The following is a 17,087-nucleotide window of genomic DNA, read 5'->3' as shown; positions in this document are numbered from 1 at the left end:
TGAATCAAAATAAACTATAAAACAATAATAGGCCTTTTAGTTATTAGAACAATTCTTTTAGGGGAAAAACTTATTTTTTTCAATTTTTTATTTGTTTTCTTTGTGAATTTTACTAGGTATATAACTATTATTTTAGCATCCCATAAACTGTTGTGCAATTTTATGTCAGTTAGGAAGTGAGACAATGAATCAAGCCAAACCAACACCAGTAATTTAGTTCAAATTCATTTCTGACCAGTCAGAAACTTGCCAGCAAGTTTGTTAGTTTAGCTTTTATTTGCGAATAGTATTTGCCGTCTATTTACATTTAATAAATAGACATTTAATAAATAGAAATAAGGTTGAGTTACTATTTTTCTTAAAGTTGGTTGCAAGTGAATATGTTAAGGGCTCCACTTTGTGTAGGGAATATTCATTCGGACGATCAAAAAGAATGAACTTTGCCCCAAATTGCAAAAACCCAACACACCTCACTTGGTATGGCAAACTTTGTAATCTTACTTTACCAAACATGCATTGATTGCACAATTATTGTGTACCAGCTAGTCTAAAAAATGATTATAATACAATTCAGTTAAAATCTAAACTTATCCACAGGAATATTAAGCTTAGCAAAATTCTCAAAGTAACAAAATTATTTATTGACTCCAAGGTGTAGACTTCATATTACAAAGACAAAAAAAAACAATATTAATTCCCTCAAAATTAAATTTAATCCTCTAAATAAAATTTACAAAGAATATCTAGCCTCGATCAGTTTACCAAGGTCTCAGTAGTATAAGCTTATCAGGAAATTAAATAAACTATTTATCAGGAAAAATTACTAAAATCTAATAAATTCTCCAAAATGTCTACATTAAATATCTAAATACAACCCCTAAATCAGTTTCATAAAGTAAAGAACAAAAGAAATTATTCCATTGCAGGAAGCAATAATATCCACTTTATCACTGAAAACAATAAAATGTGATAAAGTCCATTCCTGGTTGAAGAGTAGGTCAAGTAGCTGGAATTCTAAACACACTGAGTCAAAATTAAAGTGTCACTCATAACAGTAGTCTTCACAAATAGGATATACCATCTCAACCGGGCCCGGAATGCGAACCGCACAATATCCAGCCGCGGATGGACTGATCAGCGGTAGGTGTACCCCACAAAAGCAATGGGTTTGCTAGGTAGTGGTCCAGATGAGTAGCCGGTGACTGTGGCCTCAAGATGTTGGTAGAGCCTCGTAAAGACCATGTAACGTCCTTAATTTACAGTATATTGCATAAAATTGAATAAAATATAACATCAGACAGTTTTAATTGGGCCAAAATATATAATAGTCAAAACCAGAACAAATAAATAACATTTCATAAATAGCTGTCCTCATTTAGTGTAAATTAATTTGTCCCCAAATAGGTTAAGTTATCAAAGTTTACAGATAAATTAATCAGTCACTGTACAATAGCAAGATATTCATTTGGTAAAGGCTACTGTGGTTTTAACTTAATCACTTTCATGTGACAAAACATTGTCCTAGCTAGAATAGTATTTCACAGGTTCCCTACTAATAATTAAAAATTTAGTCACTTTAAGCTCAAGACAATATTTAACAATACTAAAGTTGTACAGTTGTGTTCACATCACATTATAAAATAGTAAAATTAATTACATAACATCTACTATGAATTTAATAAATTATAGACCTTGCATAAATTATAAATATACTTTTGTCAAAACACATTATATTATTTCAGAAACATACACATTTAGTATTATGTATCGAGCAAAATATTCCTAGTCATACTTTATTATTTCATAGCAAATATATAATCAGTAAAAATAAATAAAAACGGTTTCATAGTTTCTGACAATTTAGAATTAATTTATAAATGATAAGGCAAAGTATTATTTTCCTGTTCAAAGTAACAAAGCAAATAAATAATTATTCCACACTTTATCAAATAAAATTCTACTTGAATTTAAAATCAATTGTAACTTCAAAATTAATTCCTTTCAAAATCAACATATTATCTACACAAATTTAAATCAGCTTTAACATTTTTTACTAACATTTAATTACTAAAATAACATTTAATTACTAAAATAAAATTACATTATAACTGTTTCACAACCATGTCAAAATTGGTTTTAAACAAAACGTAGGTAATATTTAAAATACTATACTTTTCATATTTTACTTTCATCCATGACTTATATTGTTGCTCAACCAAATTTAAATACAGCCCCTACTTAATCTGGCTAATTTATTCAACTTTTATTAACCCTTTTTACACTTTTCAAGACTTTACAATATTTCAATCCTGACCATGAAAAATCCATGCATGCTTTGCAAAATTCAAAATTAGTTACTTTATAATTTACATTTTTAATTTAGTAAAAACATTAATAAAAAGTAATTGCGAAATAATCAATAGACAAAATCTTTATTGAAATATTCCTAGAGAACATTCATGCGTCAGGTACATAAAATGTACAGTATGTACGTAAACTAGTTCAATCAATCAATAGTTTTCCATACCTCTTTGCACTAAAATTAGGCTTAATCCTCTTGAGAGTAGAAGGTCAATATAATACTCTGATTATTGAAGGTCCCAACTTAACAGGTTAACTCATCAGTGTCTGGTGGCAGTCTGGACTGTAGTCATCTGTCCAGCGCTGTCTGGACTCTTATCAGAGCTGATAACGAGGGTTTAACTGGCCAACATTAGCTCCAGCATATTTAAAAGTTATAATTTTCCTCATAGCTTTGAAGTACCAGTGACTATCAGGTGGCAACATGTCAGCATTGTTGGCTAGCACAACAATGATTTTATATTCTTGGGGTGATCAGTCCCAGGTCGGACTTAATATACGCCACTTAACTGTCACAACGTTCAGTTTAACAGAAGTCCGTTGTGTGTGTTCCCAGTATTTATAGCCCTATATAGTTTATGTTTATTTAAAAGTAGCATTTAGTGTTTCGCAACAGTTCTGAAGTCTTCCATCATGAACAATGCAAAAGCCATCTTAGATTTACTTATTTTATTAGGCCTACCGCACACGAGAGACTTGTCAGTCGACTATTTGATCTTAATCTGGAGTCAAAGTCGGCCCCATAGTGGTAAATCTGAGCGCACACATGGGCCGACCGCAGCCAGACATTTTGGGACTGACCGATTTTCCCGCCGACTGCTCCCCGACTCAACTGTCGTGTCGTATTGAAAAGGCATAGAGACAAGGTTGGCAGTACTGACTGCATTTCAAGCACACAGCCTTTTGGTTAGCTCCTACGTTTTTACCAATTATTCTAATAAATAGTGAGTTAAGTGTTTACTTTAAATTGATATCAGAGAGCTTTCTTGGACATCTTAACGTATAATTATATAGAAGATGCACCCAGGAGTGTGATAGGACAGCAACAAATTAATTGTGATAACGTCGTGCTCGCCGAGGATAATCGTCTACTTCAAGTTAAAGGCGGTTCCAGTGTTGGGAAGTAGCGCGCTACAAGTAGCGACGCTACAGTAGCGCGCTACTTTTTTTGTAGCGTTAGCTGTAGCGTCGCTACTTTTAAGATTTTGTAGCTTTAGCTGTAGCTAGCTACATTTTTAAAGTAGTTGTAGCGGAATTTTAGCTACTTTTCTCGCTACATTAACATTGTTTGAGATAGTGATTTTTACCATAACCTCAACCTTACGTGAAACAACATCTTTCAAACTGAGATTTTCAAAACAATTAGGTCTACTTTCTATAAGCATCTAGACTGCCAGTGCAAGTCCGAGGAACGGTAGGATCGTGGATCAGATCGAAAAACCCCCCACCACCGCTCAGTGCCGATGGCGTGACGGCAACCATTACTGCAACGATACGGAACTGAGTCATGAGCCTTTGTGGTGAAGTGGATAGCGTGTCGGGCTGATAATCTGAAGGTGCCGGGTTCGAATCCCACCGGGAGCACTAACTTTTTGTCAACAATTTTTTTCATATCAGCAAGTTTGGTTGGTTTGGTTAGGTTATGACAGTTTAATTTTATAATTAAAAGATTGTAAAATAGAATTTGAGACATTTATAATTTTATTTTTAGAACAGAGCTATTTTTCGATTAGTAAACCTTTATTCGAGTTTATCATTATCAGCAAGTTTGGTTAGTTTGGTTAGGTTATGATAGTTTAATTATATTTAATTCAAATTTAATCTACAAATTATACGTTTTGACAGCGACAGTAATACAGATAACAATTTTCCCGAACAGTTAGATAAGCTATGCTGATGCGCCGGTATGATTCGGAAGCGTACGACATGGTGCGGTGGTGGGGGGTGATCTACTGATCTGATCCACGATCCTCCGATCAGTCCGTTCCACGGACTTGCACTGGCAGTCTAGACGCTAGTCTACTTTCTTGGCTTCATACAGCTGGTTGCAGCCGTTTCATTCCCTGTTACAACGTTGTGTGGACATGGAGGCCATTAACTGAGTGTTATCCTTATTTTTAGCTCTCATTTCCTTAATTTACTACTCTATGATTACTGTCAGATAAAATAAAATCGCTAGATGCAGACGACGTTTAAACGTTACCGGTACCAGTGACAAGACAAGCTATTGAATGCTTGCAAGTGATTGACAGGGAAATTAACAATCAATTTACTTTCTTTGTTATATCGATAGTGTTTTAACTAGGGTTTTAATGGAAACCAACACTAAACCTTAAAATAATGAGAAAGCTGGTCTATCAACCTTTGCTTCAGCTGTTAATTGTGGTTCATCATCACAAGCCCTTCCTTGGTTAGATTACAAAGATTTTTCAAAGGTTTACTAAGTTAACAAAGAGGAAATTACCTGATGAGATTTAAGATATGCCAAGACTGCATGATAATTGTAACGAAAAAATCTCCATATAACATGAAACTTACATTTAAAAAATAGCATAGTTTGCTCCTGCTAACAGCTCTTGTATTGGACTATTCCTAGGCTATGCTATGGTTTAAGATCAATACCAAGTTCAATTATTAGGAATATATCTGTTTAGTCCTTGCAAGAACAAAGCTACTATAGCCAACTTGTTACATAGCCAAGTAGGCCTACATGTTATTTTTACTTTACAAATTTCAACATGTTTAAATTAAAAGCCGATTTCAGGACAAGTTGCTGAATACTGTTTTCTGTACCAACTAGGTTGAAGCACAATTTGCCCTATGCATAATGACAATAAAGGACGATTTCTTGAGATTGAAAAGTGTTATTCAGAACAAGTAACTTATCACTATGGTTAAAAGTTATAGCAACCATGTCGTTTTTAACCTTAAAAGTAAAGAAAGGCAATACACTCCAATTTCAATAGGCTAGGCTCTGTAACACAAAAAAGTATTTTTAAATAATCGTTTTACAGTTTAAGTGGTCTTAATTGTTGATATAAGACATCTATAAATGAATCTATATTAAAGAAATAAAATGAGCTTTTAAAATATAGTTTGGTTGTATGTCCTTTGAACTTAATGAAATTTACGTATAAGATGTTTAAAAATAATGCAATATTTAAAAATAAGTACTAAATATGATGGGACACCCAACTATTTGATGCTGTTGTTGTAATGTTAGGTTTATAATGCCAACAAATTAAATAAAATCTAGGAATTATTTGTTTTCCAAGTTATGTTAGATACAATACTGACATTTCTTGTTTAAATGTTTGTTCAATAAAAATGTTGTTGCAATTAATTTTACATTTACCTAATGTGCGTGGAATAAAAAGTAACGTCTTTGGGAAAGTAGCTAAAATTGTAGCTGTAGCTACATTTCATTGTAGCTGTAGTTGTAGCTAGCTACTTTTTCGGAACTGTAGCTGTAGCTGTAGCGAAGCTACTTTTTTGGAAATGTAGCAGTAGTTGTAGCTAGCTACATTTTAAAAGTAGCTTCCCCAACACTGGGCGGTTCATAGGTTCGTGGGTTTTTTATCAGTAGTCCCAATTCGAACAGAGGTCAGTTAAGTCGAGGCACTCAAATCAAATCAATTTATTGTTGTAGACATTTCACAATGCCTTAATAATCGTCATCAAATATATAATGCTGTTATTAATACAGCAAATGAATACTTACATGTAATCAATCAATATAATAAGTTCTAGTTAAAAAAAAAATATATATATACAGGCACAATTAAATAGAAATCTTTGGACATGTAAAAAATCCTCCACTGTATATGGGCATTTTTGTATTAAATATGTTTTCATTTTTGATTTGAAAGTGTTTAAGGACAACTCCCGAGACTCCACTGATAAATTATTAAACAATTTAGCTGCCATGTATTGAATGTTTGTTTGACTCTTTGAGTATTTACAAAGCACTGTTTGTAAGTTGTTTTAAATCTGGTTTCATAATTATGTCTATTTGAATTTTCTGAGAACATTTCTAAATGATTTTTTATATACAACAGAAATTGAAGAATATATCTCAACCAGAACTGTGGGTACATCAAATTACACTAGACATTGATAGTTTGTTTCGTATTGTAGTGGATATTGGATTTGTATGAGTGGACATAAAATCACGGAGTTCTTCTCGCCATTATCGTCGCGAAGTGTGCAACGCGTGCGATCGAACTCGTCCCCGGAGCTCGCGAGTGATAGTCACTTGACATTATACTTGATATTACTTTTTTTTACAGTTTTGACAACAGCTAATTTGAACCAATCAGCAACAAAACACATATATGCCCATACATATGTGCATGGATGAGGGGATATAATACTTAGCGGACAGTAGTAGTATAATATAGTATAATAGTGTTGGGAGTAAATGATGTTTGCAAGATAAAAAGACAAAATACTATTTATTGACTTTGTTAATCTATGGGTGATAATACCATGATTGGTGGATGATCTGATTAGGTAATACTGTGTAATCTGTCGGAACAAAAGAATTTTAGTTTTATGAATTTACAAAATAACGATTTTTGCATAGAATTGAGGTATATTTAGTACTTTAAATTCATTAAACACAAGATTTTAGGAATAACGGCGATGTTTGTAACTGCTATCTTAGTAATAGACTTTTGCATTATTTCGAGTTGCGTTGAAACATTCTGATAACATGTTTTCCAAGCTAAAATTCCATATAGCAATAATGATTGCACATAGGCATAATATACTATTTTAATCAAGTCTGGGGTTAGTATTTTGTTGATACGTGAATAAATAAAAGAAACTTTCGCAGTTTATTTCTTACATATGTTACATGACAGTTCCATTTTAGGCGGTTGTCAAACATAACACCCAGGTATTTGTATTCAGACACTCTCTCAATGCACTCACAGAGAACACTCATTCAGCCTCACACTCCCGCACGTGTGCAAATGCAGCTGCAGGCCGATCGGCTCTCACAGACACTGGCATAAATTTTGTTTTGGATGTATTAACTGAAAGCCGACTCTGGTCGAACCACTGCTTGACAGTGTGATGGCCGTGCTCAGCCAAACGGTACACTTCCTCCCAGCTGTCGCCCTCAAAAAGTAAAACTGAGTCATCGGCACAAAGAAAAAGTCTTCCGTCCTCAAAAACGACCCTACCAATATTATTTATACAGGGTGTTCAAAAAAGGTAGGGATATAATTTATGTAGTGATTCCTTGGGTCAAAATAAAGAGAAAATCAAGAATAAAATTTTTTCCACAATCACTTTTTTTAACCAGATATCCTCCATTTTCTATTTTTTACATAAACATTTTTATTTTTTAGGTTATTTAAACCAATATTTATGAAACTTGGTATGTTTGTTAAAGTAAAAGAGACACATGTTAGAAAAAATATTCATCTTGATTTAACTTAAAATTTCAAAATGGCAGCTATTTTAATTTTTTAAACTTAACTAAAATGTCAAGAACCCTTTCATTTAGTATTTTTAGTTCCCAACTAAACGATACCACGTTCAAAAAGATTCAATAAGGAATATCTGAAATATTAAGATTTTTAGCTGTAAAATGGGGTAGAATAAGGCAGAAGCTAGTCAGGTTTGCGCCATTTTACAACTAAAAATTTAATATTTCAGATATTCCTTATTGAATCTTTTTGCACTTGGTATTGTTTGACAGGGAATAAAAAATTCTAAACAAAAGTGTTTTGACATTTATTTTTTTAAATCAATCATTTCTGAATCATTAAAGTTTAAAAAATTAATATGGCCGCCATTTTGAAATTTTAGGTTGAATCTAGATGTATATTTTTCTAACATGGGTCTCTTCTACCTGACCATACATACAAAGGTTCATGAAGATTCGTTGAAAAAATTCAAAGATAAAAATGTTTATGTAAAAAAAATACAAAATGGTGAATATCTGGGTAACAAAGCGATTTTGGAAAAAAATGTATTCTTGATTTTCTCTTTATTTCGAGCCAATGAATCACTAGGTAAATTGTGTCCCCACCTTTTTTGAACACCCTGTATAAACACGCAACTGTTAAGATTTCAAAATCTTTGAAATATTGTTTTAAAGAATTTTTGCTAGAGCTTCTTTCTAAATTTAGGATGTGTCTTAGAGCTTCTGTCTGTAACAATTAAATTCTTTTTAAATTTTGATTACTTGTACCCCCATAAATTTCAATGTTTTAAGATATATGGAAGTTAATATGGGCATAGTAAACCTTTTTAAGGGTTTGTTCATTGCAAAAAAGGTTAAAGCCTTCTAATTATGCAAATTCCCAAACTTATTTTCTTACAAACATGATCAACATGTTTGGACCAGTTTAACGTTTTATCATAAGACCTAAAAACTTGTTGTTATTCTCAAAGTTATTGAAAATTTCATTCTTCTTTGAATTTTTACAAGAACATTTTACCAAAGTAGTTTTACTCTTATTTAATTTAAGACTTTTATCATTGAGGAAAGTGTTTACAATTGAAATATCATCTTCTATTTTGGATTCTATACTATTTGTATTTTTGTCATGAATTGACATAATGATGTCATCTGCATAGTAAACATAGTTTGGTATTCAGAATTGTATTGTACACATTTTGCTTCTCAACAAATCTAACACTGACAAATGCTTGCCTTTCTTCCAAATAAGAACTTATCCAGTTCAATTCTTTACCATAAATACCATAATTGTTCAGCTTATTTATTAAGGTAGGATGGTGAAAACTATCAAAGGCCTTAGACATGTCTAAAAAAGCACCAATAATTAGCACCTTTATCCAAATTCTCTAAAATATCTTCAACTAGCTGTACCCGCGGGCTTTGCCCCGTTTTACTTCATAAGTGAGCTCGTTCGCATGGCTCAATCACGTCCTGGTTGAAGTTCGTTTGCTACGCTCACTCACCTTTAGGCTGGAGCTCGTTCACTACGCTAACTCGCCTCCAGGTTGAAGTTCGTTCACTACGCTCACTCACCTTTTGGTTGCAAATTAGCTGTTGTCATAAATTAAAAAAAAATAATAGTGCTGCACCCTGTTGGTAATCCTTGCAACTTCAATGCTAATGAACATCATAGAACAGAACCAACTTGCTTAATTGAAACAGCTGTTAAGATTCATTAATTCCATTTAAATATGAGTACTCATAAGGTTAACATGGGAAACTCCAGAGCCACTGGGGCGGAGCCCGAGAGTCCGATCAGAATAAAAACAACTTAGTTTTCCTATTTAATGCCTAAAGAATCAGTGTACCAAATTTCAGCCTCCTAGGTAAATGGGAAGTGGGAGAATTAGTGATGAGTGAGTGAGTGAGGGCTTTGCCTTTTATATATATATAGATAAAAGATATCAATGCTGTTATGGTGGACTTATCTTTTCTATAACTATGTTGATCTTGGACTAACATATTATTTTTATTTTATGTTGGACTAACATATTATCATCGAACAACTGGAAATTTCTAATTAAGTAAGATAAATACCAGTTACCACGGATAAATCAAATCAGTTTATTTCCACATTAAGATATTTATGTTCAACAAAGAAACATTTTTTCAAAAAATAAAATACAAATATAATCTAGAAGTGTTACATCATTGTTTATGTTAAATTGGTTTTAAAAAGTTATTAATAGTATAAACTTAAATATACATTTAAATATGCTTGCTTCAGCTAGAAAAAAATAATGTAATGGAAAGGAGTCTACATAGACCTCAGTGGTCTGTGTGTCGACTCGAGTTGTAAAAAATTTGAGTTTTAAAAATTCGGAGCTAATTTGTTTTTTGAAGAACAAAGTTTTAAAATTGAAAAAGCTTTACTATGTGCTATGGGAACAAGATTTAAAGATATAATACAACATGATAAATAATATTCATTTAAATTTGTATTAACAGAAGATATTTCCAATAAAAGAAGCCAATAAAAAAGAATGGATAAGAATTAAAAAGAATTATAAAGAGAATTATGTTGGTTGCAAGAGTTTGCAGAGCCTGTCCCTTCAGTGCTGTCAGTCAGTGGCAGGTCGCCCCAGCCTTGACCTCTTCATCACTGATAGCCAATAACCACCTATTTACTAGATTTTTTGAATATACCTAATGTAGGTGAATTAAATGACTGAGTTGCTTTATACATAGAGGAATAATTCCGGAACAAAATATGTGCAATGTAGAAACAGTTTTCAATTTCATTTAAAACGTCAAATAAATTATCTTATCTCCTAAAAACACGAATTGTACAAAACACTGCTAATTTTGATAAGACAGGAATTTATAAAATTAAATGAAATGACTGTCCCAGCTACTACATTGGACAAACAGCTCGCTCGTTTACGCAAAGATTCAAAGAACACCTGCCTAAAAAATCAACTAAATCTGCCTTCGCAAACCATCTAAAAGACACAAACCATAATTACACCGACGTTAATACCAATCTGGACATATTGCATTCCTGCAGAAAAGGCAAGCATATGAACACCATCGAAGATTCTTTGTTTGAAGTTCATTGTTGGTGATGGTGAGTTAATGTTGTTCAAAGGTATATTGCAGACATTTTCCATCACGATTGTTTTTGTATTGTTAGTTGTAATGTGTTAGTTAAGTTTTATTTTACCTGAGGACGGGATCAGATTCCATATCCCGAAACGTTGTGTATTGTTTTTTTACAATCGTGATGGAAAATGTCCGCAATAAACCTTTGAACAACACCATCAAAGAGTTTGAAATATACCGATCATCTAAAAAATGTCCTACCCATTTGCTCAATGAAAAATTATCCTTTGAGTCAAATTTAATTTATAATACTGCAATAGATATGATAGATGGCAGTGTCAATGAAAGGCGAGGATCTGACAAAGACAACGGGGGTGGGAGGGGGCACATTCGTCACGCTCCAACATTGACGTGTACGCGTGTCCAGTCATGACTCATCTTTTGCCGGCTACACCACGCACGCTACCGTACCAGTATTATGATTGGCCAATTTTGTTTAGTCTTTTCGTGTTTGTGTGTTTTAACGACTCTTCACAGTTATAAAGAGGATTTGTGTGTTTGGAATGCGTTTAACTATGGTATCAGCTTGAAAATGAACCTTTAGGTTTGAAACCTGGGTCGCTGATCTAAATCCAGGATCACGGACAAGTACTACAGGTATTTAACCTTTTTATTAGTAAATTACGTGATCCAGAGGCTAAACATGTTTAAAAAAAATGTTAGAAACAATTTGTTTTTGAAAAGGTATTGTGCTGCTGATTAGTGGAGATTCCAATTCTATTTGCATATCTTGTATTATGAGTGTGGGCTATGGAAGTAAAAATTGTATTGAAGTTTTTAAATATAAAAATTATAAGTCTTCATTTTAATTTGTCAATAACACAGTCTTCATTAAAATTTCACAAAAAAACTATACATATATAATATGTAACATTAAAAAATTAACAAGGTTAACATGGAGAAGGAGATTTTTACCCTACATAATGATATGGAAGTAACAGGACCTGCTTATAATATTTGATTGTCATTTAGAAAAAGCTCATTTTGTCAAATAAGCTTGCATGCTATGATTCAAACTTCCTACAGTCTAATTTTAACAGCTGAGTTTAAGTTTGAATTTTAGTTTCATATCATACTAAACAACTTAAATTATTACATGCAAATAAGTAAGGTTAACACATTTGCTGTGGGTAGGTCAGTACTGATCCACGGCGATCGCAGCGCTCATGCAGCGGGGTCAGAACTAACCCACACTGCAGTGCATCAATCTGTTGCTCAGTGTGAGCCTAGCGTCGGTCGAAGGTGGACCTATACCATGTTAGCGTGTAGTGTGTGACTTAAACTATTTTATTTCAATAATATTAACATTTTAAATCTTTTATAGCTTTCATCTTTATTAAATATTTCAATTTTTTCTGACTGGTTCTTGATGGGTCAGCACTGACCTATGAATATGACGTCACATTATGAAGTCATAATCAATTCCAATCAATTTATATACTATTTTATGTTGATTATTTTATGATAATGACTACATATATCTTTGGAACATATATTTTTCCTACAGTCACCCGACAAAGTTGGCTTCCTTGTACTGTTTATAGTACAGAAAGCTGCTAATTGCTGCATATTTATACTTTGCCGTACGGTTTATACTTTGCCGCACATCAGGATTCCAACGAAACAACACAAAACAGCGTGGTTCCATTATGCACGTAATCCGTGTACGCTTGGAAATAGGTTGGCAACACTTAAAGATAATTATACTATGAGCAGCTGATTGACTATTATAACTACGATTTAACCTGTCATTTCGTGTTTATAGTTTCGGTATTTCTGAACTTTCTGGACTTTTCTTTTAAACGTTTTTAAAACCTTCCTACGATCTTAATAAACAAGAAAATACCTTTTAAGCATTTTTTTTAGGCGCGGAAACCACTTCAAATTACAAAAACATACGGAACTATATTCGCAAAACGCGGAGCACATTTCTTGCCGAGGAAAAATAGCGGAGTGATATTAGACCGCGGGTACTACTTTCTCTAGGTCACCATTTGTGTTGCCAGCTGAACCTAAAAACGTGTTGCATAGTGTTTGAAAGACTAATGATTTATGCTTTATAGTGACTGTAGGAAAAATATAATGTGTAACACGAGTGAAAAAGGCCTTTGCTGCACTCGAGATCATTCCACACTCGCCTGCGGCTCGTGCGTAAACATTGCTCTCGTGTGCAGCAAAGTGCCACTTTCACCACTAGTTACACAAATAACTATTTATTTGACATATGTAATGTATTCAGTGACATTTCCATTTTTTCTGACTCTGGCTCCTGATGGGTCAGTACTGTATGAATATGACATCATATTCACTTCCGATCGTTTTATATAATATTGTATTTCAATAAGGACACAAAAAGGAATGTTATACAGCAATAATGTTTTTTACCAATACGATTCAATTTTTTTATCTCCTTTAGCAGTGAACGTGTTAAGAAAAAAAAATTCATGAAGAAATGGTATTTTATGGACTTGACTATTATAAAAAGACACAGTTTTTTTTATCAAAGTTTTTAATTCTCGAGGCAAAAAAATAATGTTTTACTCGATAACAAGTACAAATAATTCAAAAGTTGTATGTATCCTTCATAAAAAATGCCAAGATACGTAATAATGTAAAATATATACTAGGGTAATTTTTAAGTGAGGTCTGTTTTTGCTTATAGCTCCCTAGTTTACTCCTCGCTGCTTACTGGCATTATTTTTTAACAGAATGGAACAATTTACAGCTCTGTAGCTGATGTGTACGCTTCGCTGTGTGTTAAAAAATCTTTTTTTAAATTATTGAATCCCCCGCCGCATGCGACATAGGGTCAGCAATATGTTTTTCGACTACAAGAAACATATTCAATACCAACATTTATCGCCAGATGACTGTAGTTTAAGGCCTTAGTGCAATGAGTTAGAGTAAAGTGCAGAAATTGGTTAGGGAGTTTAAAAATAGCCGCGAAAACCTTTTTCCTTTGAGGTCTTCTGTAAAAAGTCTGGGTACTCACTAAAAACACAACTCCTTCTGAAATGGATATATTCACAACCATTTTAAAACTCCTTAAGTCATTTCTACACTTTATTTACACATTCCAATCTCCAGTCATCTTGCGATGAATGTCAGTATTATATGTTTCTTGTGGTAAAAAAGTGTATCACTTATCTCGCATATGGCGGGAGATTCAATAATTTTAAAATGTTTATAAGCACACAGCGAAGTGTACTTGTTAGCTTCTGAGCTACAAATGGTTCCATTCTGTTTACAAATGCGGCGAGAAGCCTCGTTGCAGTGAACACATAAACTACGAGCTATACGCAAAAACGGCCCTTACTTAAAAAATGACGCTCATAGAAACGAGTGAAAATTAGTGTAAAGCTTCCTAGAATGTAAAAAAAAAATAAACAGCGGTAATATACAAACTCAGTATCCAAATTAAGCCTGATATATTCAATAATTACTTCATAGACAGTGTCAATGACACTATGAGGCCAAACAAGTCTTGCTCTGAGTTTTTGAACAGAATAAAATCAATCCAAGAACAACCTTGAATGCAACAAATTAATTGGTCAGAGAGCTGGGACATTTAAAAGAAATGCTGGCTAGTAAAGACATTTTTATTTATTTTTTGTTGTTTGTCAGATTCCGTCACCAATGCTGCACAATTTGACTCTGTAAAGGTTGCAGATGATCTACTAAATGTAAGTCACATTTCAGTCTCTTTCGCACTGTGAGCTGATCACTGATGAAGGTATACGTCACCTGGGAACTTCTCCGTGTGCTGCTGAGCATCTCACAGTGTTGGAACTGGACAATTGTCCTCTCATAACTGACGCGTCCTTAGAACATCTCATATCCTGCCACAACCTCCAACGTATAGAGCTGTACGACTGTCAACTCATCACACGCGCTGGCATCAGAAGGCTCAGAGTAAGATATTTAAATCTTTCTCAAGGTTATACAGGGTGTCCCGTAAGTACAACAAATTTAAAAATAGGTTTTATGGGTGAAAAATAAAACAAAATTTAAGAGTAATATTATTCCCAAAAACGCCTTGTTTGCGAGATACTTGCAATTTAGTTTCTTTTTATTTAAAACTATTAACACCATCTTATTAAAATTTGATATATAATTTAAAATATTAATAAGCTACCAGTTTGTGAAAACAACATTACTACAAAATAACCAGTCAAAATAAGGTAAAACTGTAAGGGTTCGCTTCACATTGCCCGGCATGAATAACTATAAATCGTGATTAAGTGCCACTTTTTGTTCAATCTTTTTGATTTTAATGTCGTGTGGTAGGACATTCTAAATGATAAATAAAATTAGGCACTCTTGACATTATTTTCATAAAATCTGCATCTTCATCAATAATTCACAATGTGTCTAAAATTGGTACAGTAGAGTCTCGGTTTTCCCACCTTCGGTTATCCGATTGTTTGTAAATGGTGTATCCGTTGAAATGAATAAATAAATAAACGATCTTCCGCACTATCCGACCTCCCCCCGGTCACAGCGCCTGCGCTAACAACTCCCACGATCACGGAACCATAGTCAACATGTCCGACGTTTGCGGCGTGATCGCCAACTCATCCCACGGTAACAACTCCAGCGCGACCGTCGTTTTTGTAATTTTCCGTGTTATCCGACATTTTCGCTTATCCGACCTTGCCACAGCTGGTTTGGGTCGGATAATCGAGATTCTACTGTAATTTAGCTGTCTATAATATTAATGGTACAATACCTTGTCAAGTAATCCAAATGTTGATTGAGGTTAACAACCTACATGTTTCTACGTGAATACGGCATCATCAGGGTTACAAAAACGAAGACATCGATGTCACACGCACACAATAAATACACGAATACAAACATTTAACTACGGAAAATAAACATTTAATTGACATCGATAGGCCTATCACACGCACACGACGCGGACGGTCCCGGCGCAGGTAGGAGACTGCAGTGTCAGACTCCTTCCTCGTTGTTGTCCATGTTATCAGTAGAACAAAGGTCAGGTGGCCAGTTATTTTGGTGAATTAGCACATTGAAAATAGAGTGTGACTGGATCTGCAGTTTTTCGTTGAGGATATGTCCACTGGCGGTGTTGTCATGGTATAGTTTATGAATTTCAAATTCCTCTAACGTGTTTAACTACCTTTTCTGCATTTATGTAGCACCTCAAGACCGTCAGCAATCTTACTCATGCTATGGTTTAGGTCGATTAAATGCTGGGCAAACGCTAAATTTTGTTTGATTAAACGTGGTTTGGGTCTGTGTTCGTTATAGCGAGTAGCAAACCCATGACCTGTTTGCCCAACATATTGGCTTGGATAATCTTGGCATTTGATTTTGTAAACACCTGTCATTTCCATTTTATCTCTTGATCGGTCAGTTTGTGACAGGGTGTTAGGAGTACGGTTTGTAGTTTTGTATGTTAATTCGATTCCCTGCCTACGAAGCTCTTTGGATAGGCAATTTTGTAGTGTGTGGGAATATTCAATACATACGTACTTCTTACGTTTGTCCTTTTGTTTGACCTCCCTATTATGGTGTTTGATTATAAGCTTTTATGTCTACAAGCCCGCTATTATAGCTGTTGGATATGGCTATATGTTTGATGATATTGTATTCATTATTGTAATTTGTGGGACTTAAAGGGACCGTTAGAAGTCTGTGTACCATTGAGCTGTATGCTCCAATTTTTTTAGACTGTAGATGATAGGAGGTCGTGTAAATGGTCTGAACTGAAAAAGTGGGTTTCCTGTAGATTTTATAATCAAATTTATTGTTAATTTTAGTCATGGTTAAATCTAGGAAATGTATTGCGTTGTCTTCTTCTGTTTCTAAGGTGAACTTTAGGCTCGGGGCTATTTTGTTTAGATAATTTAAAAGTAGATCCAACTGCCTTTTACTGCCATCAAACAAGACAATGGTATCATCAACACATCTATCGTTTAGTACTATTTTAGAATGATATTTATTCTTGTGGGATAAAATGTATTCATTTTCAATGTAATTTAAGTATATGTCAGATAAAATTCCAGAGAGTGGGGAGCCCATTGCCAGACCATCAGTTTGAGAATAATATTTCCCATTAAATGCAAAATAGTTTTGTCTCAAAATCTCTCTTAACAGGTCAATAATCTCTTTTATTGCCTCT

The 17,087-nt window shown here is 33.8% G+C and overlaps 1 protein-coding gene across 3 annotated transcripts in view; it reads left to right on the top strand.

Moving 5' to 3' along the window:
• The window catches only part of LOC128997753 (F-box/LRR-repeat protein 20-like), an 87,592-nt gene that overhangs the window by 63,599 nt on the left and 6,906 nt on the right, over positions 1–17,087 (top strand). For 2 of the 3 annotated variants that reach the window (XM_054423410.1, XM_054423411.1), the window contains exon 9: positions 14,639–14,893. In XM_054423410.1, the coding sequence (XP_054279385.1) occupies positions 14,639–14,893 (255 nt within the window). The remainder of the gene's footprint in view (positions 1–14,638; positions 14,894–17,087) is intronic. The other variant, XM_054423412.1, reaches the window with a different exon arrangement.

This window comes from Macrosteles quadrilineatus, unplaced genomic scaffold (genome assembly GCF_028750875.1).
Source record: "Macrosteles quadrilineatus isolate MER2022 unplaced genomic scaffold, UCM_ALF_1.0 Scaffold_7__1_contigs__length_78375512, whole genome shotgun sequence".
Taxonomy (NCBI): domain Eukaryota; kingdom Metazoa; phylum Arthropoda; class Insecta; order Hemiptera; family Cicadellidae; genus Macrosteles; species Macrosteles quadrilineatus.
Note: the sequence above shows the minus strand (reverse complement) of the source record. Positions and strands in the feature narration are given on the sequence as shown.